The 26051-nt window shown below is 43.5% G+C and overlaps 1 protein-coding gene across 1 annotated transcript in view; it reads right to left on the bottom strand.

The window, feature by feature from the left end:
• The window catches only part of TRAPPC12 (trafficking protein particle complex subunit 12), a 113377-nt gene that overhangs the window by 28157 nt on the left and 59169 nt on the right, over nt 1–26051 (bottom strand). Inside the window, 2 exon segments of the mRNA XM_044291251.1 lie at nt 14195–14267; nt 22455–22567. Coding sequence (XP_044147186.1) covers nt 14195–14267; nt 22455–22567 — 186 coding nt within the window.

The raw sequence follows: 26051 nt of genomic DNA on the forward strand, positions 1-26051 counted from the left end.
CTTTTTGCGGATCCGATCCATGTATCCGTGGATCCGTAAAAATCATACGGACGTCTGAACGGAGCCTGACAGGGCGGTGATCAATGACAGGGCGGTGATCAATGACAGGGCGGTGATCAATGACAGGGCGGTGATCAGGGAGTTTATATGGGGTGATCATGGGTGATCAGGGGTTTATAAGGGGTTAATAAGTGACGGGGGGGGGGGGGGGGGTGTAGTGTAGTGTAGTCTGGTGTTTGGTGGGTCTGTACTGACCTTCCTGAGTCCTCTGGTGGTCGATCCTAACAAAAGGGACCACCAGAGGACCAGGTAGGAGGTATATTAGACGCTGTTATGAAAACAGCGTCTAATATACCTGTTAGGGGTTAAAAAATTCGGATCTCCAGCCTGCCAGCGAGCGATCGCCGCTGGCAGGCTGGAGATCCACTCGCTTACCTTCCGTTCCTGTGAGCGTGCGCGCCTGTGCGCGCGCGTTCACAGGAAATCTCGCGTCTCGCGAGAAGACGCGTATATGCGTCCAGGAGGAGTAAAGCAACCACCTCCCGGACGCATATACGCGTACAGCGGTCGGGAGGTGGTTAAAGGCTATGTACACCTTTGGAGGCAGTTTTTGTTCATGACTGCATTTTACTCATTTTTGTCTAAAAATCATATTTTCAATTGGCCTTTATTAAAAATATTGAGCCATTCTGTCACAAAGGGTTAACTGTTTTTCTAACTGTGAGACTGCTACTTTGACTTTCACTCTATGCCGGTTATCTAATAACCCTTATCTCTAAATTACTAAGAGGTCTAAACACTTATTTACTTCTTATCAGTAAGATAAGGATTGAGGCATAATGAGTGTTAATAATGTCAGAGAGCAGAGATAAGGAGCCCGTCAGCTCCCCAACTGACGGAAAAGACAGAAAATCCCCAGGCAGCTGCTAATTGAAAATATGATTTTTAGCTCAAAATAAGTACAATGGAATCATTTAAAAAATTCCCCCAAAGGTATACATAGCCTTTAAGGATAGAAATAAAGTGCTGTCCAATAGGTTTGGAAAAATGATATGAACTCTGTTTTGACTTGAGTGGAAACAGCGTGCTGCATTAGACACCCAATCTCTCGGTGTGTTCTAACATGGCAGACAAGCTGCAGATTATCCACCTAGTTTTCCAGTACTATTAAAGTAAAGACGTTCTCATCCACATGTAGTGACCTAGAGCAGGGAATACTTTGACATTTGCCAATATCCCCTAAGCAAAGTTAAAACTTCTTACTTTATTTCTCTTGAAAGGGTTAACTTATACTGTTTAATACTGTGTACCTGCATTTTATATGTTGTGATATATATCCTGTTCATTATAGCTGTATTTACATGACTCTGTGGAAAGGATTAATGAATACTAAGAGACTGTTAGGGCTTTGATTGAGAAGCTGGTAATTTTCCACAGCTGCCATAGGGTTTAAAGAAAACAATATTTTGGAGGGAAAAAACTCAGAAGATGTTTACCACCAAAAAGCAGACCTTTTAAATGTCCGGTTTACCTCTATTGTTATGTCTGGAAACTTGTTTTTGTCTGGAAAACCTGCTGTGTCATTGCCATTGAGTATCATTGAAGCTCTAATGTAAGTCTATACCAGAAGGGAACTGAAACAATGTCCCTGTTTGTGCTGAGTTTCCCCACTCCAGCCCTCCCACTAGAAGGTTCTAGTCTAGCAAAAACTGTATATAGGGAGAGCAGTCAGAGCCCCTAGGGTGCTGCAGTTAGGTGACAGTGCTTGGAAGAGGAGACTCTGCCAGACAACTGAGTGACCAGAAGAAGACGCTGAGACGGGGATACGCTGCCACAGACCCTGGTTTACCAGCCTTGGTCCAGGGTACCAGCCTTCTGAAGAGAGAGGGACAGCTAGTTCAGGCCTTTCCTTAGCATCAAACACTTCTTCTGCCAGGGAGGAGACTGGAGAAGCCAGCCCTATGCCTCACTTGTATTGTTTTGCACCTGAATCCCTCCAGTAAAGAAGCACCCCGGATTACTGCAGACCCTGACTCTCTGGACTTATTTCCCATTGGGGTGCACCACGCCTTACCATCCCTTCTGGAGAGCAGCAACACATGGTGACACCTCGATGGTGTCCAGGGGACCCAGCGTAGCGTTGGGGCCACCCCAAACCTGGCCACTGCACACACACTGTTGAAATTAAACCGTGCAGCATGTCAATATATGCAGCAGATTTTTATAGTGCATTTCACCCAACACAATGCAAAAGAATGAAATCTCTGTCAAATCAGCAACGTATGGTCCGCTTTTTTTCTGCTGCGGATTTCCTGCAGAAAATCTGCAGCATCTCCGTCACGTGTAGACTTAACCTTGCTGCCACACGGTCAGGTTTTTTTAATGCAGTTTTTGAAGCCAAAATCTGGAGTGGATCATAAAAGGGTAGAAACTATTAAGAACAGATATTATTCTCTATTTTGTAATCCTTTCCTCCTCAATGTTTGGCAGCTTCCTTCTTCCAAGGTCCAACTGCACCTGTTCATTTTCTAGCCAGAGATGAATGTGACAGACAAAACGTTATGGCTCATGCATACAACCGTATTTAGGGCCTGCATCCAATCTGGATTTTTGGTGGATCACACGCGGAACCATTTTCATGGGTCCGCATCCGTGTGATATCCATATTTTGGATATCTGCAGTTTGCAAATCACAAAATACGTATGGTTGTGTGCATGGGGCCTTACAGAAGGGACTACGAATTGACAATTGTGCTTTTACGTTTTGTTCTGGATTTTAGCTTTTTTTTTTTTTTTTGTGTAGCAGGCTATAGCATATGGACATAATTGCAGAGAACAGACTGCAAAAAAAATCCTACATTCTGTTGCTTTGAAAGCATGAACAATTCCATCAGTAAATGGCATGAAATGGTATAAAATAGAGAAATAATCAGTACTTACCCTTTAAATCCCCTGATGCTCCAGCTCTTGCCACTCCTATGGTGCCTGCCTTTCTTGCAGCAATGACGTCACGTACATCACTCACATGACTGCTGTGGTTAATCACCGTCCTCCGTAATCACACGCTGTACCTGCATGCGTCACCGCTGAGGTCACTGATTGGCTGCTGCAGTCACATGAGAGATGCTGGAATGATGGGGACCACAAGAGTGACAAGTGCTGGAACATTAGGGCATTTAACAGGTACTGGTTATTTATTTTATTTTATACTAATTCCTGCCCTTAGACAATTTTCATAAAATTCAGGACAACATAATCTTTCACTCTATCAAAGCAACAGACTGCGGGATGTTGTATGTCTTCCTGTGGTCGGCAACCTAGTCACAGAGTATAGTCTGTAAAAAAAAATTAAATAAATCCAGAACAAAATCTAAAAACACAATCCTCAGTTCTGCAGTCCCCTGTCTGCCATAGCCATGTCTGGCTGGAAAGTGTGAATGGGTGCGGTTCAGCTAATGGGTTGGTCCTTGGATTAGGGTTTCTGCCGCAGCAAGCTGTCTGTCAGCCGAGGTTAGGGTAGTTTCACATTACATCAATTTACAAAACCTCACCTTTCCGTGGTCCCCTCTGGACTGGAAGTGGCTAGGTCCCATGACATCTGCAGCCAATCACTGGCTTTAGCTGTCACATGTGCTATATACGGCGGGGTGGGCAGGTGAGTTATTTTTTTTTATTGACCACAAGTTACCACCATTAAGCCAGACAACCCCCTTAAGTTCTATTCACACTGGTATCATGGCCTCCTACTGTCTGTCGGAGTGAATAAAGTCTTACTGAGTTGAAGGGGCTATCTGGGAATTTGGTACTGATTGTCTACCATAAGGACAGGTCATCAATATCAGATTGGCGGGGATTCATCTCCCGGGACCTCCACTGATCAGCTGTTTGAAGAGGCCGCGGCACTCCTTGAGCGCTTAGACCTCTTCCTAGGCCAGTGACATCACTGTACTTCAGTCACGTGGCCTAGGCGCAGCTCAGTCCCTTACAAGTCTGCAATACCAAGCACAGCCGCTATACAATGTACAGCACTGTGCTTGGTAAGGTGTAAATTGACTGCAGAGCTCACTGGAGGTCTGATAAGAGCAGTGGCCTCTTCAAAAAGCTGATTGGTGGGGGTGCTGGCAATTGGACCTCTGCCGATCTGATACTGATGACCTATATTATGGAAGGGCCATCAATATCAAATTCCTAGATAAGCCCTTTAATTATATTAACGGGATTCCTCAGGACCTTTTAGTTGCTGTGGAAACGATGAAGGAACCTCAGCTCGCCTACGGTATGTATGCTGTGCCCCCTTCATTGTCAACACCGTGCCGAGGAGCTAAAGGGGGCCCAAAGACCCTTGTGGTGCATAAGAAGACACAGGTATTATAGACAGTGCATACAGGTCAAGTGACACCTCTGGCTGGACAAAAGGGGTCAGGACAAGAATTTGTCATGGGGGCAGTTTTAATTTTTGCCTGAGGCAGCATGAAGGCTATGTGCTATATGGGGGCCCAAGCTGAGCCTTCTGCTACGCCCCTGACTGGCACAGCAGTCCAGCCGTGCAGTCAGCCAATGCCTGGCAGCTCAGTCCTATTCAAATGAGCCCCGCAGGTGTGCTGAACAGCAGGATTTCAGGTGGTCACCTACGCAGAAAAAAAACAATAATTCAATGTTAAAACTGCGCGCGGTTTCGCAGTGCAGTTCTGTCAGGTCGGCATACTACTGTGCCTACAGGCGTACACCCAACTGCAAAGTATTTTACGTGAAACTAACACAACGCCAAATGATTGTCTAAGAAAATCAATTGCAGATCAGAACTGTAAAATCTGTATAATATATTGCATCATCCGGTCTGACATATATGCAATGAGTGCACCCGTCCACCGGAGACCCAGTACAAATAGGGGACCGTTTACTATCAAAGCCCGGATCTATATAAACCATAGCAACCAAATATTCCCATTCACTGTCTAAGCAGCTTCATGTCAATCACGGTTAATTACTTGCAGCGCATCTGCACTTTTGCCCGCTAAAATATCCCCCTATGTATTCACCTCCTTTCTCGGGCTCGCAGTGCATGAGGCATGTTGCGGTCAGAAGGCGCCCCGCCACCGGCTATGTCTAGACACTAGCTTATATCTGGAGTCAGGGCCGCGTGCAGATTCCAGGTGCAGGTGCTTGCAAGTAATTGCGAGTGTGACTCTTATCAAATGTTCCAGGCAACGCTGTCACTTTGCTTTTTCCTCTATTTCTACCTTCCCGTAAGGATCCAGGCAGCGGCTTTAACTCCTGCACTGCCTGACAAAACACAGAGAAGAACAGGAGAAGCAGATGCTATGTCGGACCATGGCAGAAATAGGATTTCTTTACCCTCCTGTACAGCTGCTCCATGGTCAGTTCCGATCATGGTTAAGCCGGAAAACCTTCACCATATGAGTTGGACAGGTTTACCGGCTTCCCCATGATAAGACCAAGTCTGTGTCAGCTTCAGAGACTATTTAAAGGGGATTTCTCACCTCACCCCATGAAATAACAATTCTGGAGGATCCTGTCTTAGAACTATGCCATGCTGCCCAATTGTTATTCCTCCTGGTAATTACACAAACGGGTGTTGCAATTCCCTTTGTCATTGACAATCACTGCTCACGGAAACTAAACGGTGCAGGACACCACCTAGGTTTTCAGAAATGGAGATCAGTGAGATATAGGGGATCAGCGTTGCAGTAACTAGGTACGACCACTATACAGTGTATGGTGTGGGAGTCGGATCCTGGCAATTTAAGGCCCCATATGGCTGCCGTGCATGTGTTGTGGACTGCAAACAGCGGGACCGCAATACACGGGGACCAGCAGTGTAAACTCCATGCTGTGGCGTGGACCCAATGACTTGAATGGGTCCAAGATCTGCAACATACGGGAAAGTAAAGCACATGTTCTATCTTTTGCAGTGCGTAGGCACGGACCCGGAAGCCCATGGAAGGGCTTCTGAGTGTTTCCGTGGACTTCCAATTTGTACCTATGCACCTCAAAACATAGGACATGTCCTATGTTTTGCCGTATGTTGCAGATGGCGGATCCATTCATGTCAATGGGCCAGTGCCCGTGTATTGCAGAACCGCTGTTTGCAGGTCGCAACATGGGCACAGCGGCCATACAGTTATCAATACAATGGGAGCAGTGCTGCAGCTACCAGCTCCCTCCATTACCTAATGGTGTGTAGTTCCGGCACAGAAGCGGGGTGCTGGGCCCCAGACGATCTGATATTGATATCCTATCCAGACGATAGGCCATCAATATCAAAATTCTGGACAGCTCCCTTTAGGATTTCAGATTAATTTGCATTATGGACACAGGACTCTGACAGCCAAGATCCGCTGCGGACAGCAGAAGCACGGAGCAGTAACATGATTGATAATGCTCTGTGCATCTCTGTGACCTTTTTACTACAAAATCATAATGACAACTTTATCTCACTGTGAATTTGTAGTAAAAAGATCAGAGAGGCACGGAGCGTTATCAATCATGTTACTGCTCCGTGCTTCTGTCCGCAGCAGGTCTTGGCTGTCATTCACGCAGCGGATGTCACACACGGCATCCGCTCGTGTGAAACAGCCCAAACTCTTTCCTATACACCACTTCTCTGTCTAGTGTCCGCTCCTGCACCAAAACTACACATGGCCTTACAATACTACACGTTCCAGCAACGCTGCTAAGAGCTCATGATAGAAAGACTGGAAATTGAAATGACAGAGACAAAGTGGCGGATTATTCCATAACGCGAAATGAAAAAAATGACATCATTAATGGCAGCTCGCTAAAATCAATTGAAATCTCAAGTGTGCGCCCGACAGCGAGGAGGAAGAACTCTAACAGCATTGATTTTAAATCTGCGGAGAGAGAAGAGAGAGAGGTCTGGAAACGTCCAAGCATTATGCAGAGAAAGCCGTTTCCCAGCCATCAGCTCAGAGGCAGCCAACTGTGCCGTGATGTGTCTGAGAGGTTCTGCCCTCAGCTGCCCCCTCCTTCAGCATGACCTTCCCATCACAGCGTCTCCCTGCAAAATGTCCCTGTCTCACCAGAAGACACTCCACCACTTCAAGCAGCCTTCTAATTAGGTCTATAGAAGAGGAATAGCACAGCAGATCTGGGGCACTGTGCATGCCAGCCACGCATCAACTGCGGAGGTATTTTTACCCGCTCCACACAAGCGCACTCATTCTATTGTTCTGTAATATGGCAAACACGGACCGAATTAAAGGACATCTCCGGGGTTTTATCTAATATAACACATTCCTAGTACAGTCCGGAGCCCAAGAACTGATCGAGCACTGCAGCGGTAGGGGTGAAGGGGGCACTATTTATTCACACAGCCTCAGGGTATTTTCACACTTGTGGCAGAGGATTCCGGCAGGCAGTTCCGGCGACGGAATTGCCTGCTGGATCCGGCAATCTGGACGCAAACTGATGGCATTTGTCCGACGGATCCGTGTGATAAATGCATTGAAATACCGGATCCGTCTCTCCAGTGTCATCCGGAAAAAACGGATCCGGTATAATTATTTTTCTTTGCATTTTTTAAGGTCTGTGCATGCGCAGACCGGAAAGCCAGGACAGTTTTGCCGGAACACTTAATGCTGGATCCGGCACTAATACACTTCAATGTAAATTAATGCCAGCATTCCAGCAAGTGATCAGTATTTTTGGCTGGAGAGAAAGCTGCAGCATGCTGCGGTATTTTCTCCATCCAAAAAACGTAAGAGGGGCTGAATTGATGCATCCTGAATGGAATGCTCTCCATTCAGAATGCATTAGGATAAAACTGATCAGTTTTTTCCGTTATCGAGCTCCTGTGACGGAACTCAATACCGGAAAACAAAAACGCTAGTGTGAAAGTACCCTCACTTGTAAGGGCTCATGCACACAACCGTCTGTGACCCATAAAATACAATGGGGCCATGCCTACATCTGTTTTTTTTTACAGCTCCTTGTGTCCGATCTGCAAAACTCATCGCAGGTCCTATTATCGTCTGTTTTTGAGGATGATGTCGAAGAATGTGGGATATGACTAGAAACATCATCTCCATGTAGGTTATATTTTCTAGCTGTGTCTGTATCAGGCCTCATGCACATGACCGTACGTGTTTTGTAGTCCACAAAACACAGATCCAGTCGTTTTTTTTTTTAACTCCTGTAGAAATTTCCTATCCTTGTATACAAAACAGATAATATTTTTTTTGTGGACTGGCAGAACAGATAAATAGATGCAGAAAGACCCCCCGGAAATGAATGGATGCAGATCAGAGGCGGACCGAAAATACGGTTATGTGCATGGGCCCCTAGAGGTCAGTGAATCGATCCTAATGGACTGAGTTCAGGCTCCTGGAGCACCGAGGGGCTGGTCTCGCTTCTCAAAAGACTACAACCCTTCCCTTAATTGACAGGGCCATACATTTCGCCTGGCCCGGTCAACCTCGTGCTGTCGCAGTTTCTCTGAATATCGTTGAAAGCCCAGAGGTTCTGTTGCTACCTGACAGAGCAGATACTGACTGCACATGCACCACTGACGTCTAGTTACACCCTGAAGCGGATGTGGCAGCTTCGGATGGAGGCGCGCCGCAACTTCCAGGTGTACCCAGATGTCAGTGGCACATACACAGTCGTTATCTGCTCTGTTCAAGTAGTAGCAGTAGATTATCTGAATTTATGCGGATAGTCAGAGCATCGAGACTGACCGGGCCAGAAAAGATGTCTGGCACTATCAATCAAGGAGAGGGGAGTCTCCTGAGTAGAGGGGACTGCCCCTCGCTGCTCCCAAAGGCTGATTTTGAATGAATTGGATACGTTAGAATCTATTTGCTCATCTCTAGTCTGTATCAGTTTGCTGCAGGTATTCCAGTTTTCCACTCACAATGCAAAAACATGTTGATAGGTTAACTGGCTTCCTATTAAACTGCCCTAGAGCGAATGGGGGGCCATTTATCATGAGGGTAATATTTGAAGTTAACTTTGTTTGAGTCTGCGTACGTGAACACAAAGCCCCTATTTTGCGACTTTTTGAAGCCAGAATTCTGGAGTGCAGGGCACGATAAATTTCCCCCATGGTGTTTGAGAAAAGGAAATTAGATTGTGTACCCTTCTACCCCCTAAGACGCATTATGTGAGCATCCAAGCTCACATAAGTTCCCCAAGTTGGACTAAAACAAAATGCTAACGTTTAAAAAAATGTTTAAAAGAGGAAAATGTAAAAAAAAAAAATCTCCAATAAAACTATTTATATCAAGAATATATAAAAAGAAAAACATATGCATAATTATTTTGCAGTTTCCAGAATGACCCAAACTACAAAATGATCACATTATTTAACCTGCACAGTGAGCAGCATTACTGTTTTTTGTTCACCATGTCTGCTAAAACATAAAAGTGATTAAAAAGTCTTAGTTACTCCAACATGGTATCACTAAAACCAGTCAAAAAAGTCATCCAGCAAAAAAAACAAAAAACAAAAAAAACAAGCTCTCAGAAGGCAGGGATGAAAAAAAAAAAAAATAGGCCAAAATATTCCCAAAACGGGAATGTTATCCAAAAGTGTAGAACGACAAGAACAGTACTGACTCCAGATCTCTCATTTATATTTCCATACTCCTCCTCATTCTCCTGGACCCTGCCCTGTAGACGTGATGTTAGTAATGACGCTGTGTGGGATTTTTCCAACAGGGCTTCAAGCAGGTTTGGGCCTGTGACGTTGGAGCTGGGAGGGGAAGGAGGGACCTGATGCTACAGAGACTCCCCCGTGAGTCTTACGCTGGGATAAAACAGGGTGCGGGTCACAGACTGCCATTAGGATGGAGGAGTCAAAATGCACTCAGAACTTCGTCAATCTGACATGTACAATGCAGTAAGGGTGTAAGGTGTTATTCTTTTTTTTTACCAGAAAACCCCTTTAAGATCTGACTTTTTTTTCTGCATGTACCACAGACGCTCGGTCAGATTGATATCTTATTGAATTTGTGGCCAAGTCTACACCTTGAAATTTTTGTTGCGTTTCTTGAGCAATGTTTGCAGTGTGTCAGGATGCATTAAACAGTATTTTCGGTCCGCATCTGATACACATCTTTTGTGCATGCGAACCCATTTGTTTCAATGTGGCTGCAATAGATGCGAACAGCACACCGTATGTCCATTCCATGGCTATGCAACACAGACAGAACATGTCCTATACTTGTCAGTTTTGAAGACAAGAATAGAACATTTCTACAGGAATTTGAACAAGAAAAAAATTAATAAATAGTGGCATGCACACGGCTGCGTTTTGCGGATCTGCGATTTGTGGACTACAAAACAGATACGGTTGTGTGCAGGAGCCCTTATCCTGCTGAAAGAGGACAATGCTGCCATGAAGGTAGGTTCAAACTAGAGATGAGCAAAACGGTTTGTCTCATCAACCAGCGTTCTACACCTTTGTGGGGGGTGTCCCTTCCGCCATGGGCGGACTTGGCCTTAGACCCTACAGGGAAATTTCCCGGTGGGCCGATGCCTCCTTTTGGCCACCAACCATAAAGATCTGATGCTCTCAGCATTGATTATTGCAGGAACATCAGGCACTTATGTACCTGGCCAGCGGCTGCAGGTGCCCTCCAGAATTCAACTGTATTGGTATCCCCTGGACAATGATACAGTTTCAGACGGTGGCGCAGGTGGCAGTAATTTGTGCTGCACTGTGATATCTGGTTCTGCTGGGGCAGTATTTTGTGCTGCACTGTGGTATTGCTGGCCCTGCCTACATCTGTTGTCCCACCTTTTGGCAATTTGGACCCGCCTAATCACGGCGCCACCTTTAGGTTTTTTTCTGGGCCACTTTAAATTCCCAGTCCGCCCCTGCCTGCAGCTAAAGACACTCCTTCTGCCTCTCGCATGTACGGCACATGGCTGCTGAAGCCACTGATTAGCTGCAGCGATGGCGTGGATGTACAGCATGGCACCATCGCAGAAAGTAAACCACCGCAGTCAGTTCAGTGGAGATCTAATAGCCGAGTGTTTTTATCTTATAGCATTTCCCACAGTTGCTTTATTGCTTAAAATTCTTTGACAACTCCTTTCATTTATATCCGAAGATTTTTTTCCCCAGTAAACTCTTGCCCCGCAAGCTGCATCGGTATGTAGCTGCAATCTAAGGAGGTTTGCAGGAACAGCTGAAGTCGGACAGGCCTGCAGTTTCTGATGTATCTCTCTTCGCCTGATATCAGTATGCCGATGGCGTCTCATACTGCGTATGATTTAGAACCCAGCCCAGTCGCTAATGCTCATGTTTCATTCAATAAATCACCTCTAAATTAAAATATCTTTTAGGCAGCCTTCCAACCATCAAATGTTCCCTAAAATGCAGGAGACAATTTTCCCAATTAGACAGAAGAGATATTTGGAAGCGGAAAACCCCAACTCCCTCTCCCCCCCATCCTGCCATTAAACTTTACTATGTTCCTCAGGGATGAGTTGTGAGGAATGATTTAAGTGACGGGTGGCCAAACTGGACCTCGGATAGAAGGATGCTTCAGAATTTATAACCAAACATCGGAGATATATATGCACCGCAGATTTCAATTTTGAAGCTACGCTAAGCCTCTGCTTTACAAGGGGAATACTTGCCTAGAGAATTTATTGACCTTCCATACTTGGCTGACCCAGAACTCATTTTCCGAATCCACAAGTCTTCCAAAATGACTTCCAATCTATTTTGTGACTCTCAGTGGGTGAGACTGTTATTGTAGTTGGCTCTCCGATCTATCATTCTGTGTGCCCTCTCTCGTCCCAGCAGTCCATCTGTATTACACGCTCGCACGGGGGCACGGCACTGTATTATAAATGGTTAATTTTTACCATCTTGTAATCTGCGAAACTACCTAAGAGTAAATGCATTAACAGCTCTGATGGGATTTTGGGGTTTTTGGAGAAACAGAGAGAAAAGTTAATCACAAAAAGGAACATTAAGGTCCTTGCGCTGAAATAACTTAAATGGTCAGAACAGCTCGCTAGAAAAATAAGTCTACAACAAACTGTGTAGCCGGGGACTCATTCTGTCCAAGGGGTTAGTAATAAAGCAAATTTGAGAAACACAAACTTTAAAATAGGTTACATATGTCTTTGTTAGCCTAAAAAAAATAGGGTTTAAGGCAATGATTCGTTGGTTATCTAAACCCGAGATAGAAAATTAGATTCTGAAACTATTTAAACAGGTACTAAAATACTAAAAACTGCTCCATGGTCCAGTTCTGATGCTCATGTGTCCTAGATAGGAACTGTCGGCAGTGGAGGGGTCAGCATGGGGACCCTGACTGGTCTACAACATACTGTGTAGGTAATGCGTCTGATTGATGGTGGTTGCCTGCTTGGGCCCCCAGTGATAACGAAAACTGGTCGTCCATTCTCATAGGGACTCCTGGAACTCCATTTTATTTTTCTGATCACTGAGGGTCCCAGTGGTTGGACCCCCATCGATCAGACGCATTTTCAGTACCCTGTAGATAGAGGATGTGTGGTTAATGGGATAATCCCTTTAAACTTTAGAGTAATTCGATCAGACCAGATGTGCTAGCTTTCGCTCCCCATAAGCATCAATGACCCCTGTGGTCCAATCAGAACAACCAACAACGTGATAACAGGGCCCTTTTGTTAAACACTAGCCACAGCATACCAGGAGTACCCTATAAGACCTTCCATTGACCCAGTCACAATTTGGTCCATGTCACAGTCACTAAGATCCTTATGCTTGCCCATATTTCCTGCTTCTAATACATCAACTTCAAGGACTGTTCCCTTTCTGCCTAATATGGCTCATGGGTAAAGAAGTCTCACTGGTCCCCAGAAAGACTGTACAAGTGCCATCGAGAAGCCCATTTTCTCTCCCCTCCTTTTTAGCAGACCCATTTCCGTATGGGAAGCAGGTTGTTACAGCAGAGATGTGCCCCTATCACAAATGGGAGGCAGACTAGACAAATTTAGGTCCACCCTTCTGGCTACACCCTACATGGAGGAGACGGACCCTTGATTTTAAAAAATAAAAAAATTGAAAAAGTTTACAAAATGTCTTGCAGACTGACAAATCGTCATCAAGATATTTTTGCATTTTTTTTATTTTATTTTTGCCAGCATTGTTTGCATAAAGGGAATCTGTCACCACAATATTGGACTAGTATCTGCAGTAGTATTGCAGATAAGAAATCCAGATCACCATTTTCTAAAAAATTTTCCTACTGCTCCCGTTCCCCCGCTGTCAGGACTGCTGTGCAGGCGCACAGGAGCCTCTCCATTATGATGGCACAGCAGTCTGGACTGAGTTTTTCAGCGCAGCTTTGAGATTTCTCAGCACTGGTACAGGGGGTTATCTGGACTCCTTACGTGCACTGCAATCTATGTAGTACCTCAGATAACAGTCCACAATCCGGGTGACAAATTCCCCTTAAAGGGGTTCTCCAGTACTGCATGATAAGCCATCAATGTTTAGATCGTTGGGGGGCAGACCTCAGGGACACAATGAAGGGGCTGTACAAGCAGCCATGTCAGACCCCCCCCCCCCCCACTTCCCATTCAAAACTCCATAAGCAATTATTACTGCAGCAGCAAAAGCGAAAATACACATACCGCTTCTCTCCCATTCTGTGTGAATATATCCTTATATACAGCACTGATTTAAACAAGTTCAATCAGAGCTAAATACATCCATTTTTTATTCTGCTCCCATGGGGACAAGTCTGTAGAAATTTATTTAACAAATCCATTCTCCACCATTCTAGCCTCAGCTGTCACAGGATCAAGCCACCTCCGGTCCAATGAGGAGCGGAAGTACCCGAAATGGGGCAGTAGTGTGGGAATGGTGAAACTGCAGGCAGGTCAGTGGTTTTATTTTAAATTAGGCACAGGTTCCGACAATTGGGCCATACAATCCCATTTAATAATGTTAATATTTTCTGAGTCACCTTTCCCAGACAAAGGGCCATAGTAAACAGGTCTACAGAGTGAAGATCCTAACAAACAGCACCTGAGATCTCAGCTTCCAGGATCCAGTTGATTATGACTGGGGAAGGGTTTAGTAAACTGAGAATTTTGTAGGTGCTTGAGTCTTCAAAATCACCGCTACCATAGCCTTTGGGGGAATGTCACGTTACAGTATACATATTAGACATATAAAAGGTGAAATCCTACACAATACACTTACCCTGACGGTTACTGCTGGTCAATGTGATCATGCTTCCATCTTCTGCAAAACCTTTTTCTAAATTGTCTAAAATCTGAAAGAGTCATTATACAGAAGAAAATCAACAAGTAGAAGGGATTTTTGTTTTATGAAAAGGGGTATTCTCACCGCAGCCATTTATGGTCCCCAAACCCATACAGACAGCGGCTGCAGCATCCGGCCTGTACTTGAAGGCAGAGGTGGCTGGAGTTATGGACAAAGCTCACCGAACTACGCTGTTGTGAAGTGAGTGGGTGATATGGACACAGAAGTGCACAGCTACCTCTGCTCTCAGCCACCTTCTGGACAGGGCTTACGGGGCCTCCGTTCTCGAGATTCACAGGTAAGACCCTCGTCTGTCAGACCATGTCCTGTCATAAATGTCTGCAGTGAGAATACTCCTTCAAGTAATTTCCTTTAAATATTCAGTCTCAGCCAAGTTCACCAGCTACAAGTTGTACTAACAAATGGCACACTCAAGGAGGCCTACCAGGGTAAAAGGCCTATTACCATGTATTCTAAGAATGAAAAGATTGATTACTAGATAGGTCTCTGTTTCTACATTTTTTTCTGGTAGGTCTACTTTAAAGGGTTATCCCACAAATTCTTTTTTTTACTCACTTTTCTTCCCTTTTCTGTGGGTGGGCAGCAGCTCACCAGACACCTGCATCTCCCAGGATGCACTGCACTTAGTTCTTGTTAAACCCTTCCTCCCCTTCTCAGAAAATAGTCCCTCACATGCAGCATATATACAGGAGATAGGATATGTAATGCCCCACAATTTCCTTCTCAACCGATATAGCTTCAAGGGGTTTTCTGGGATTTTAATATAGATGACCTACCCTCAGGATAGGTCATCAATATCAGATCAGCGGGGGTCCAACACCCGGCACCCCTGTCGATCAGCCGGTTGAAGAGAAGGCCGCACTCTGTGCGAGCGCAACCTTCCCTTCATTGTTTATCTGCTTGCCGTCAACATCTCAGTGGTGAGCAGGTGTAATTACAAGAAACCATCCCATTCATTTCAACGGGAAGGCTCCTTCCTATTCAAGTGTACACTACAGAGCCGTCCCATAGAAGTAATTACACCTGCTCACCGTTGTGCTGTTGACGGCAAGCAGGTAAACAATGAAGGGAAGGCTGCCCTCGCAGGGAAAGCCAGCTGATAATTATGCCCTATTCTGAGGATAATAACCCCTTCCCGACTGCCATACGGCTATATACGTCGTATCTGCACATGCCCCATGCAGATAGCACATATATAAACGTTATGGCAGCTCTTTAATTCAAGCGCTTGGATTAAAGCTTCTGTCCCTGAACTGCTACTGTCACGGACAGTGTACAGTCCAGTAATACCGTCAGAGTGGTCCCTTGCCGACGATCGATCCAATTGGTTAGTCTGTGTAGATTGACCAATCGGACCGCGGCAGTGTAAAAGTGCCTGTTTCAGACTCTGATCTGCACTCTGCAGATGAGAGCCTGAAATCAGGTAGTATGTGCTGTGTGCCCCCGAACTGTGGGCCCCATCTGTGCCCACTGCATTGATTGAAAAATTTTAAAAGTTATGGTTCTTCAATTTGGTGATGCAAAAAATAAAAATAAAAAAAAAGTTTAATAAATAAAAATCAATAAAAAAAAATCATTTTATGATATAAAAGTGGTAGAACATGAATAAAACAATATAAAATTTGGTATCACCTTATAAACCCACAGAATAAAATTATCAAATTTACCACATGGAGAACCTCAAAAAAATAAAAATAAAAAAACACTGGCAGAATTGCAATATTAGCCCATTTCACGTCATAAAAATAAATAAATGAAAAGCGATCAAAAAGTCATATGTACCCAAAAATTATACCATTAAAAATTACATCCCAACCCGCAAAAAATTAGCCCCCACACAGCTCAGTCAGCAATAAAATAAAAACGTTATGGGCCTTAAAATCTATTTCAGCAAATTCCATGTTAGAAAATGCAGATGCCGCTCCTTTCCTTTTGAATTCTGCCGTCTGCTCATACAGCAGTTTACTACCACATATGGGGTGTTGCCGTATTCAGGAGAAAATGGGTGACATCTTATGAGGTGGATTTTCTCCTGTTATCCCTTGTTGAAGTGAAAAATATGGGCTTAAGGGAATTTTTCTTATATAGATTATAAATTTTTCATTTTCACAGCCAAGTGTTTCTAAATATTAGGAAACGCCTCTGGAGGTAAAAGTGGTCATTACACACCTCACTAAATTCTTTCATGGGTGTAGTTTCCAAAATGGAGTCACTTTTTGGGGTTTCTACTGTAGGGGTGCCTATAAAAATATGACCCGACACCTAAGCCATTGCAGCGAAATCTGCCCCCAAAAAACCATGTTGCTTCTTTTCTTCTGAACCCTGCCGTGTGCCCATACAGCTGTTTACGAACATAAATGGGGTGTTTCTGTAAACTAGAATCAAGATAATAAATATTGAGTATTATTTTGCAGCTAACCCTTGCTATGTTATAGGAAAAGATGGATTAAAATTAAAAATCTGTACAAAACTGAAAATTTTAAATTTCCTCTCCATTTTCCTTAAATTCTTGTGGAACTCGGAAAGGGTCATCATAGTTTATATATAACCAGTTCTGAGTAATTTGAGGGGTGTAGTTTTTAAAATGGGGTCATTTATGGATGGTTTCTATTATGTAAGGACCTCAAAATGACTTCAGAACTGAATTGGTCCTTGAAAAAGTCGGCTTTGAAAATTTTATAGAAAATTTGAAAAATTGCTTCTCAAATTCTAAAACTTCTAACGTCCTAAAAAAAAAAAAAAAAAATTTGTAATTTTCAACATGATGCCAAAATAGACATATAGGGAATCTTAACCCCTTAAGGACTCAGCCCTATTTCACCTTAAGGACTTGGCCATTTTTTGCAAATCTGACCAGTGTCACTTTAAGTGCTGATAACTTTAAAACACTTTGACTTATCCAGGCCATTCTGAGATTGTTTTTTCGTCACATATTGTACTTCATGACACTGGTAAAATGAAGTCAAAAAAATTAATTTTTTTGCATAATAAAATAACCTAAATTTACCAAAAAATTTGGAAAAATTTGCAAATTTCAAAGTTTCAGTTTCTCTACTTCTGTAATACATAGTAATACACCCCAAAATTGTGATGACTTTACATTCCCCATATGTCTACTTCATGTTTGAATTATTTTGGGAATGATATTTTATTTTTTGGGGATGTTACAAGGCTTAGAAGTTTAGAAGCAAATCTTGAAATTTTTCTGAAATTTACAAAAACCCACTTTTTAGGGACCACTACAGGTCTGAAGTAACTTTGCGAGGCTTACATAATAGAAAACGCCCAAAAATGACCCCATTCTATAAACTACACCCCTCAAGGTATTCAAAACTGATTTTACAAACTTTGTTAACCCTTTAGGTGTTGCACAAGAGTTATTGGCAAATGGGGATGAAATTTAAGAATTTCATTTTTTTGCCTAATTTTCAATTTTAACCCATTTTTTCCACTAACAAAAGCAAGGGTTAACAGCCAAACAAGACTGTATCTTTATTGCCCTGACTCTGCCGTTTACAGAAACACCCCATATGTGGTCGTAAACTGCTGTACGGGCACACGGCAAGGCGCAGAAGGAAAGGAATGCCATACGGTTTTTGGAAGGCAGAGTTTGCTGGACTGGTTTTTTTGACACCATGTCCCATTTGAAGCCCCCCTGTTGCAACCCTAGAATAGAAACTCCAAAAAAGTGACCCCATTTTAGAAAGCACGGAATAGGGTGGCAGCTTTGTTGGTACTAGTTTAGGGTACATATGATTTTTGGTTGCTCTATATTACACTTTTTGTGCGGCAAGGTGACAAGAAATAGCTTTTTTGGCACGTATTTTTTTTTTGTTATTTACAACATTCATCTGACAGGTTAGATCATGTGGTAATTTTATAGAGCAGGTTGTCACGGACGTGGCGATACCTTATTTATGTAAGTTTTATACAATAACTTCATTTTTAAAACCCAAAAAATGTTTTAGTGTCTCCATAGTCTAAGAGCCATAGTTTTTTCAGTTTTTGGGCGATTATCTTGAGTAGGGTTTCATTTTTTGCGGGATGAGATGACGGTTTGATTGGCACTATTTTGGGGTGCATATGACTTTTTGATCGCTTGCTATTACACTTTTTGTGATCCAAGATGACAAAAAATTGCTTTTTTTACGCCTTTTTTTTTTTACGGTCGTCACCTGAGGGGTTAGGTCATGTGATATTTTTATAGAGCCGGTCGATACGGACGCGGCGATACCTAATATGTATACTTTATTTTTATTTATGTAAGTTTTACACAATGATTTCATTTTTGAAACAAAAAAAAATAATCATGTTTTAGTGTTTCCATAGTCTAAGAGCCATAGTTTTTTTCAGTTTTTGGGTGATTATCACCCAAGTCGAGTCTCATTTTTTGCGGGATGAGATGACGGTTTGATTGGTACTATTTTGGCGTACATGCGACTTTTTTGATCACTTTTATTACCTTTTTTGGGAAGTATGGTGGGCAAAATTTCAATTTTCTCATAGTTTTTATTTTTATGGCGTTCACCGTGCGGGGAAAGTAACATGACCGTTTTATAGATCAGGTCGTTACAGACGCGGCGATACCTAATATGTGTAGTGTATTTAATTTTTATTCAGTGATAAATGTTTTTTTTATTTTATCTTAACTTTTTTCACTTTTTTTTACATTTTTTTTTGACCCAGACCCACTTGGTTCTTGAAGATCCAGTGGGTCTGATGTCTGTATAATATAGTACAGTACAATATATATTGTACTGTATTGTATTTTACTTACACTTTGTCTGAACAGGTCTATGCCTTTAGCATTGATCTGTTAAGCACCATGGACAGCAGGACGCCTGAGAAGGAGTCCTGTTGCCATGGGAACCTTCCCCATCTGCCACAACTTCGCAGACGGGGAAGGGTAAGCACAGGGCTGAGGGGGGCTGTCGGGGGGCTCTCTCCCTCTCCATCGGGGGGCTGCAAAGGCACAGCAGCCCCCCGATGGAGAGAGCTCCCTGACCGATGACAGTTAACCTTTTCCATACCGCGGTCTGTACGGACCGCGGTATGGAAAGGGTTAAACGGCTGACATCTGCACAGATGTCAGCCGTTTATACCAGGGTGTCAGCAATGTGCTGACACTCTGGTATACCCACTAGAAGCCAACGAATTTTCAAGGGGAGGTGGGCGGGGGATCGCGATCCCGCCTGCCGCACCGCCCGCAACGCCCCCACCGCCTGCGACACCCCCCCCCCCCCACACCACACCACCCGCCAGGGGTGTCACATGACCCCCCCCCTGTCGTTGTGACAGGATGCCGGCTGAATGATTTCAGCCGGCATCCTGTTCAGATTAACCCCTGGGGCGCCGGAATCCCGATTTAAAGTTAGGACGTACCGGTACGCCCTGAGTCCTTAAGGACTCGGGAAATAGGGCGTACCGGTACGCCCTGCGTCCTTAAGGGGTTAACTAAAATCTATTTAATGAGGTATCACTGTCTGTCTTTAAGGCGTAGAAATTCAAATTTAGAAAATGAAATTTGTTTTCCAAAATTTTCTGTAAATTTGGGATATTTTATAAAATAAAGGCAAAACTTATCGACCCAAATTTACCCCTAACATCAAATACAAGATGTCACGAGAAAACAATGTCAGAATGGCTTGGATAAATAAAAGCATTCCAAAGTTATTAACGCATAAAATGACACGTCAGATTTGCAAAATTAAGCCTGGTCACGAAAGTGAAAAATGGCTTTGTCTTGAAAGGGTAAATCCCCATCAATATTAAAATCCTGGAAAACCACTTTCATATTTTTAGGAATTTAGAAGTAGGGATGAAATATAGGATAGGGGTCTGTTTGGCTTCATCATGAGAAGGGAAGGGGAAGAGATCAGGGAAGTCACTGAGCATATTAGCCCACCACTGAATGCAGGCAAAGGTGGACCAAAAGAATAAATAGCATGGGCGCTACCAAAGAGGAAAATGTAATGTACATAAAAAAAAACATTTGAAATGCTCCATTCTTTGCATAGTAATACTATTCCTAGAATATCCCCTTTAACATGCTGAATAAATCACTTTTTGGGCACATTAAGGCTCTGTTCACACAACCATTGTTCCCATTGTTGGTCGATAGCTAGTATAGTGCAGCATAGCATGTTGTGCCATTGTATCCAGTAAAACAAGATACCAATAAATATGATGGACCCACAATAAGTCAATGGAGTCTGCCAGTATCAGCTATAAGACAGCATAATGGCATGGCTCATGGGAACACACAATCAGCAACAGTCAATACTTTTCCAAAGGTAAATGGCACCGCTAAAAGTATAAAATGCGTAAATACGTGTACAGCATAGCCATTCTGCTAGGGTCCAGTGAAGGACCATCCCTTTGAGGAGTGGGAAAACTCATTGCGTTATTGGGTGGCACTTTTATATTTAATAGGGTCCTCTGTTATGGTGCAATTGTGCACAGCGGTTCAACATGGATATCTTAACTGCCGACTACAGAATGACAGACACTCCTTTTTCTACAGTAGAGCAGTGCTTGGCTCTTTCCATAAATCCCACAACTTCTATGGAGAGAGAAGGGGAGGCCACATCTCCATTGATTTCAATGGTAAAAGCAGCCACTGACGGATTCTTTGAAGTAAGGCCAAGAGACCCGCAATCTCATAATAGGCGAGGGACCCAGAGGTAGGCTGTACGTATGCTGGATATGCCATTAGATAGGAGCTGTGGCTATCCTGACATATTTATTTTATCTAAAAGGAGTTTTCAAGGACTCCAAAAAATATAGATCAAGCAGGGACTGTTATAAAATAATAAAAGAAGACTTGCTCACCCGTCTTCTCCCCTCTACTCCAACGCTGCTGCTCCAGGGCTTCTCGCTGGTCTTTGTAGTGATAAAATCCACGACTCAACCCCATGTGATCGCTACAGCCAATCACTTTTAAGCAGTCCCTGGCTACCCCATTTAAGCAGCAGTGCAGGAGTGGACAGGTGAGCAAGTCTTTTGTTATTTTAGAATAATCCATGCTTAAATCTAAGCTTTTTGGGGCCTCGGAAAACCCTTTAATTACTTGTATTCCCTATGAACTAACAATTCTGCAAATCCTTTTCTTAGAACTCTAAACTGTAACATCCAGGTGTCATCTAGTCATTGATATTTAAGAAGAATAAGGCCTCATTCACACGTTTGTGTCCATGATGACATCTGTGGCAAGATGGTCAGTGGTCCCTGAAGATGTCCGTGAAGGATCTGTGTTTGGTCCATGAGTCACTTTTCACTGCTAGGCTGAAAACTGGTTTCCAGAGCATCCCTTACCAACGGTCCGTGAAAACCATAGACCAAACATAAATAGCATCCATGTTGTGTCCGTGATTTTCACAGACCCATATAATGCGTGTGAGAGAGCTGTAATCACAAACAAAATAGGGCATACATCCGTGGTGTCACCATGGACCCATGGTCTGCAGAAAACCACTGAAGTGTGAATACACACATTAAAGTCAATGGATACGTATGCTGTCCGTGGAGCCCATGGCCAAAACACGTTCGTGATTCACTGACATGTAACATGTGAAAGAGGCCTAAGGGAGCAACTGTACAACACGAAGTTCTAAGAAAGGATACTCCAAACAGTCCCAATATATGGAACACAGTTATGTACTAAAACAGACAGCCCAGGAGTGACCAGTGCCCCAGAATACTCTAAATGGAAATATTAGAATATTTTTTGAGTTGAATTCCTCTATGCCAGGGATCAGCAACCTTCGGCACTCCAGCTGTTGTAAAACTACAATTCCCAGCACGCTCCATTGATTTCTGTGAGAGCTCTGAGAAGAGCAGAGGCAGTATGCATGCTGGTAGTTGTAGTTTTACAACAGCTGGTGTGCCAGGGGTTACCTACCCCTGCTCTATGCGGTCATGGATAGGGAGAAGCAATGCAACACTCCACAGGCCCCTTTATTTGGGTGCCTCTCCATCCTCCTGCCCACAAAAAGATATCCTACTTTTTCAATCCCAGATGATGAGTTTCATTTGGAATTAAGCAAAGCTAAAGCATTACCATCATGCTAGTGCGTTATCATAAGCACCTGGGGGGCTTTTCAGTCCCCCATTTGTTGTGAGCTCAAGTTGCTCACCTAAACACGTATACCTCTAGAAGACACATTATAGAACTTACCTTTAAACAAATGGTCTTCATACTGTGCAGTCGGTCAAGAGTCTCCTGAGGACACCCAAGGTACTGGCGCAGCTCTGCATGTAAAATCCTCATTGAGAAAGGAACCATGGAGCCTAGAGACAGAAAAATGAATGAATGATTTTTTTACTCAATGGAACGAAAATATAATCAGTTTACAATACTGATTTGTTAGTGTAAACCTTCTAGTTATTATCCTTCAAAGTACAATGTATGTATAACGTATATGGAGACTGACCTCATGGCACAGGCCAAGTCATACAGAGGCGTAAAAACAACTAAGAACTAAAACTGGCAAATGCACAAAAAAAACTTTTGGGCCAATAAGACAATCAGATTTGGGAGTGAGCCATGCGGGGGTGAGATAAATAGTTTACACTGACTCCCCATCTCACCTGTGGCATCAAACTAGGGCACCTCTGGCATGTGATGCAGCGTCACTCTGTCTTCCTGCTTGTGATAGGTTTCTCAATGTCAACTCTTAGAAGCAACAGGCAGGGGAAAGCAGTTGAAGCTGAATTTCATAGGATACACTGATGATTCTGCACACAGCATGCCCAGATAGTTTACAGAGGCGGTGTCAAGGGAGTTTTAGGGTGTCTAAACTTGGCAGATTTTGTTGCAGAAAATGTATGAGATTGGAAATCAGTTTCATGCATCCGAATGGGGTTTCTTTGACATCAAGCACATTGATTTCTGCAAGCCCCATTCAAGTGAACAAAACGGACTTTCAGTTTCAGAAATTTTTCTGCAACAAAATCTGCCACGTGTGAAGGCACCCTTATAACCCTGCAGTTAATCACTGTATATACTCAATATTTATCACAACGGAATAAGGAGGGCAGAGCCGAGTGGGACAGGGAGGTGACAGACCTGCCAGGAGGGACTGGATAAATGATGATGTAATTCTGCAGTTCATAGAAAGTCAGCTACACAGGAGAAAGTGGCATCCTATCACAACAGGAGAGCAAGCTCTGGACAGGTGGTCAGACTGGATTCACATTATTCAACTGCCCATAACGAAAGGGCTTGAAACGTAGGAATTCAACTAAGGCTACTTTCACATTAGCGTTTTTTTTTTTGCGGATCCGTCATGGATGTGCAAAAACGCTTCCGTCACAATAATACAACCGCATGTATCCGTCATGAATGGATCTGGTTGTATTATGTCTTCTATGGCAATGACGGATCCGTCATGAACACCATTGAAAGTCAATGGGAGACGGATCCGTTTTCTATTGCGTCAAATGTCCGCACCACATCGCGGACATAAAAATCCTTCTAGCAGCGTTATTTTGTCCGCGATGGGAGTGCAACCAAACAGAACAGAATGCATTTTGGTTCATTCAGTTCAGTTTTGTCCATATTGACAATGAATGGGGACAAAACTGAAGCGTTTTCTTCTGCTATTGAGATTCTATGACGGATCTCAATATCGGAATTGAAAACGCAGATGTGAAAGTAGCCTAAGCTGGAATGAAACCAATTATACTGCTCAAACACTAATGGAAAATTAGCAGTGAATGTAAAAATAAATAAACGACTGGAGTGCCACTTTAAAAGCGACATTCTCCTTTACAACCAATCTTTTACTTCAGTACATGTACAATAAAAAAAATGAAGTTCAGAAATAATTTCATTTTCATTTTCCCTTCCAATAAATGTATGTTAATAGGAAGTAGGAGACAGATGCAAGAGATTTACATGACTGCAGGATCAGCTGGAATGTTTGTGGTCTGTAACCATGGAGACATATAGGTTTTCATAAGAGTACAGAACTTGGCTATTTCCAGCAGGTCTCATATAGGTGAAAGGAGCAGCAGTGTGTATGCCCAACCTGCTCCAATCAGTTTGAGGGGCCCTGCAGGGTACAGGGACCCCGTTCTCATGATCGGTGGGGGTCCGAGCGGTGGTTATCCTCCACCCGGTGCAAAAGGAAAATCTGAAATATCCCTTTAAAAGGTTAAGCTGCTCTATGTCTTTAGCCCAGAGTAGTGTTCCTTGCTCTACAAACCTCAGGTGATGGCTTTCAGCCACTAGGGGCTGATCTATGCGGGTTGCCTTTTCAGGTCAATAAAAGTCATGTAGAGCCCCTAGTGGTGATAACGGAATTACAATACGGTCTCGTACTGACAAACGTTATGCTGGTAATATCTAGATGTAGTTTTTGTTTTTAAAGGTGACAACATTTAGCGGAGTTAGTTGCCAGTAGGCATAAAACTCCCTACTTCCCTTTGTCTTAACTAAGGAGTAAAACTACTTTTATTTATTTACTATAAATAATTATTGTGCTCATTAAAAAACTGGGCGACACTGGAGGTGCACCTCCGAGATCACCCCCATCTCCTATTTACTGGTTCCCTACCAGTTTATGGTCACTGGTTAGTATTAAGCGACATGCAGCAATGTTGGGTATTAAAATAAGATTACTCAATGCCCCCAACATATTGAGGGTCAGATTGGCAGAAACACGTGGAGGGAACAACATCGCTGCATGTAGATTAACACTAACCAGTGACAAACTGGTAAGTAATCAGTAAATAGGGGTAGGGGGTAATTGCGGGAACACACACCCAGTGATGCCTAGATCTCTCCGTTCATATTCAGACAGAATACAGCGATGTTTGGCTGGGTTTTTAAATGAGCACATACTTGTTTATAGTAAATAAGTAAAAGGGTTTTCTAATATTTTAATACTGATGACCTATTCTATCCCGATCAGCTGTTTGAGAAGGCACCAGCACTCCTGTGCGCGCCGCGGCCTTCTCCGTGCTCCCCAAGCGCAGCGCCGTACATTGTATAGCGGCTGTGCTTGGTATTGCAGATCAACCCCATTCACTACTATGGGGCTGAGCCGTGTCGTGTGACGAGTCGTCACTCATGTTAGGGAAAGCAGAGAGAAGGCCGCGGCGCTACTGCGAGTACTGCTGCCTTCTTGAAGAGCTGGTCGGTGGGGGTCCCGGGTGTCAGACCCCCACCAATCAGACGAGCATAGGTCATCAGTATTAAAAGCTCGGGAAACTCCTTTAAGTTTTACTCCTTGGTTAAAAGGACAAAGGCAAGTAGTGTTTTTTTTATGTCAACCGGCCACCAACAATGTATTAGTAGTCAGGGTCAGTATTTGTTCATAGTGTAAACATTTAATGGGGGGGGGGGGGGGAAGGGGGCATTTCTTAATATAGATGTCCAGACAAATAACAGCACCACCATTTGCTGCAGACACAGAGGATATCACAATCTCCTTGAAGAAGGCTGGAGATCTTATCATAGTCGGTCAGCGGTTAATTAGGGAGCAGCAGAAATCCAGCAGGCATGATAATAGCAGTTCACTTACAATTCAGAAAAAAAAAAAGAAGAATTATGAATAAAAAGCTGAATTTTTCTCGGGTTATTGTCTTACTCCATTTCATAGAGGCAGTGTTGCTACCATGTACCATCAGGTTTCCTTTTCTTACGAATACACATAAAAGGGCAACAGTGGAGACGGGATCGTTCCCCAGTACTCGGAAGATATATTTTTAGAGGCGGTCAGGATAATGCAGCGTGTGTTTAGGGCATGTGAACAGGCTACAAATGCCA

Source organism: Bufo gargarizans, chromosome 4 (genome assembly GCF_014858855.1).
Source record: "Bufo gargarizans isolate SCDJY-AF-19 chromosome 4, ASM1485885v1, whole genome shotgun sequence".
Classification (NCBI taxonomy): Eukaryota; Metazoa; Chordata; class Amphibia; order Anura; family Bufonidae; genus Bufo; species Bufo gargarizans.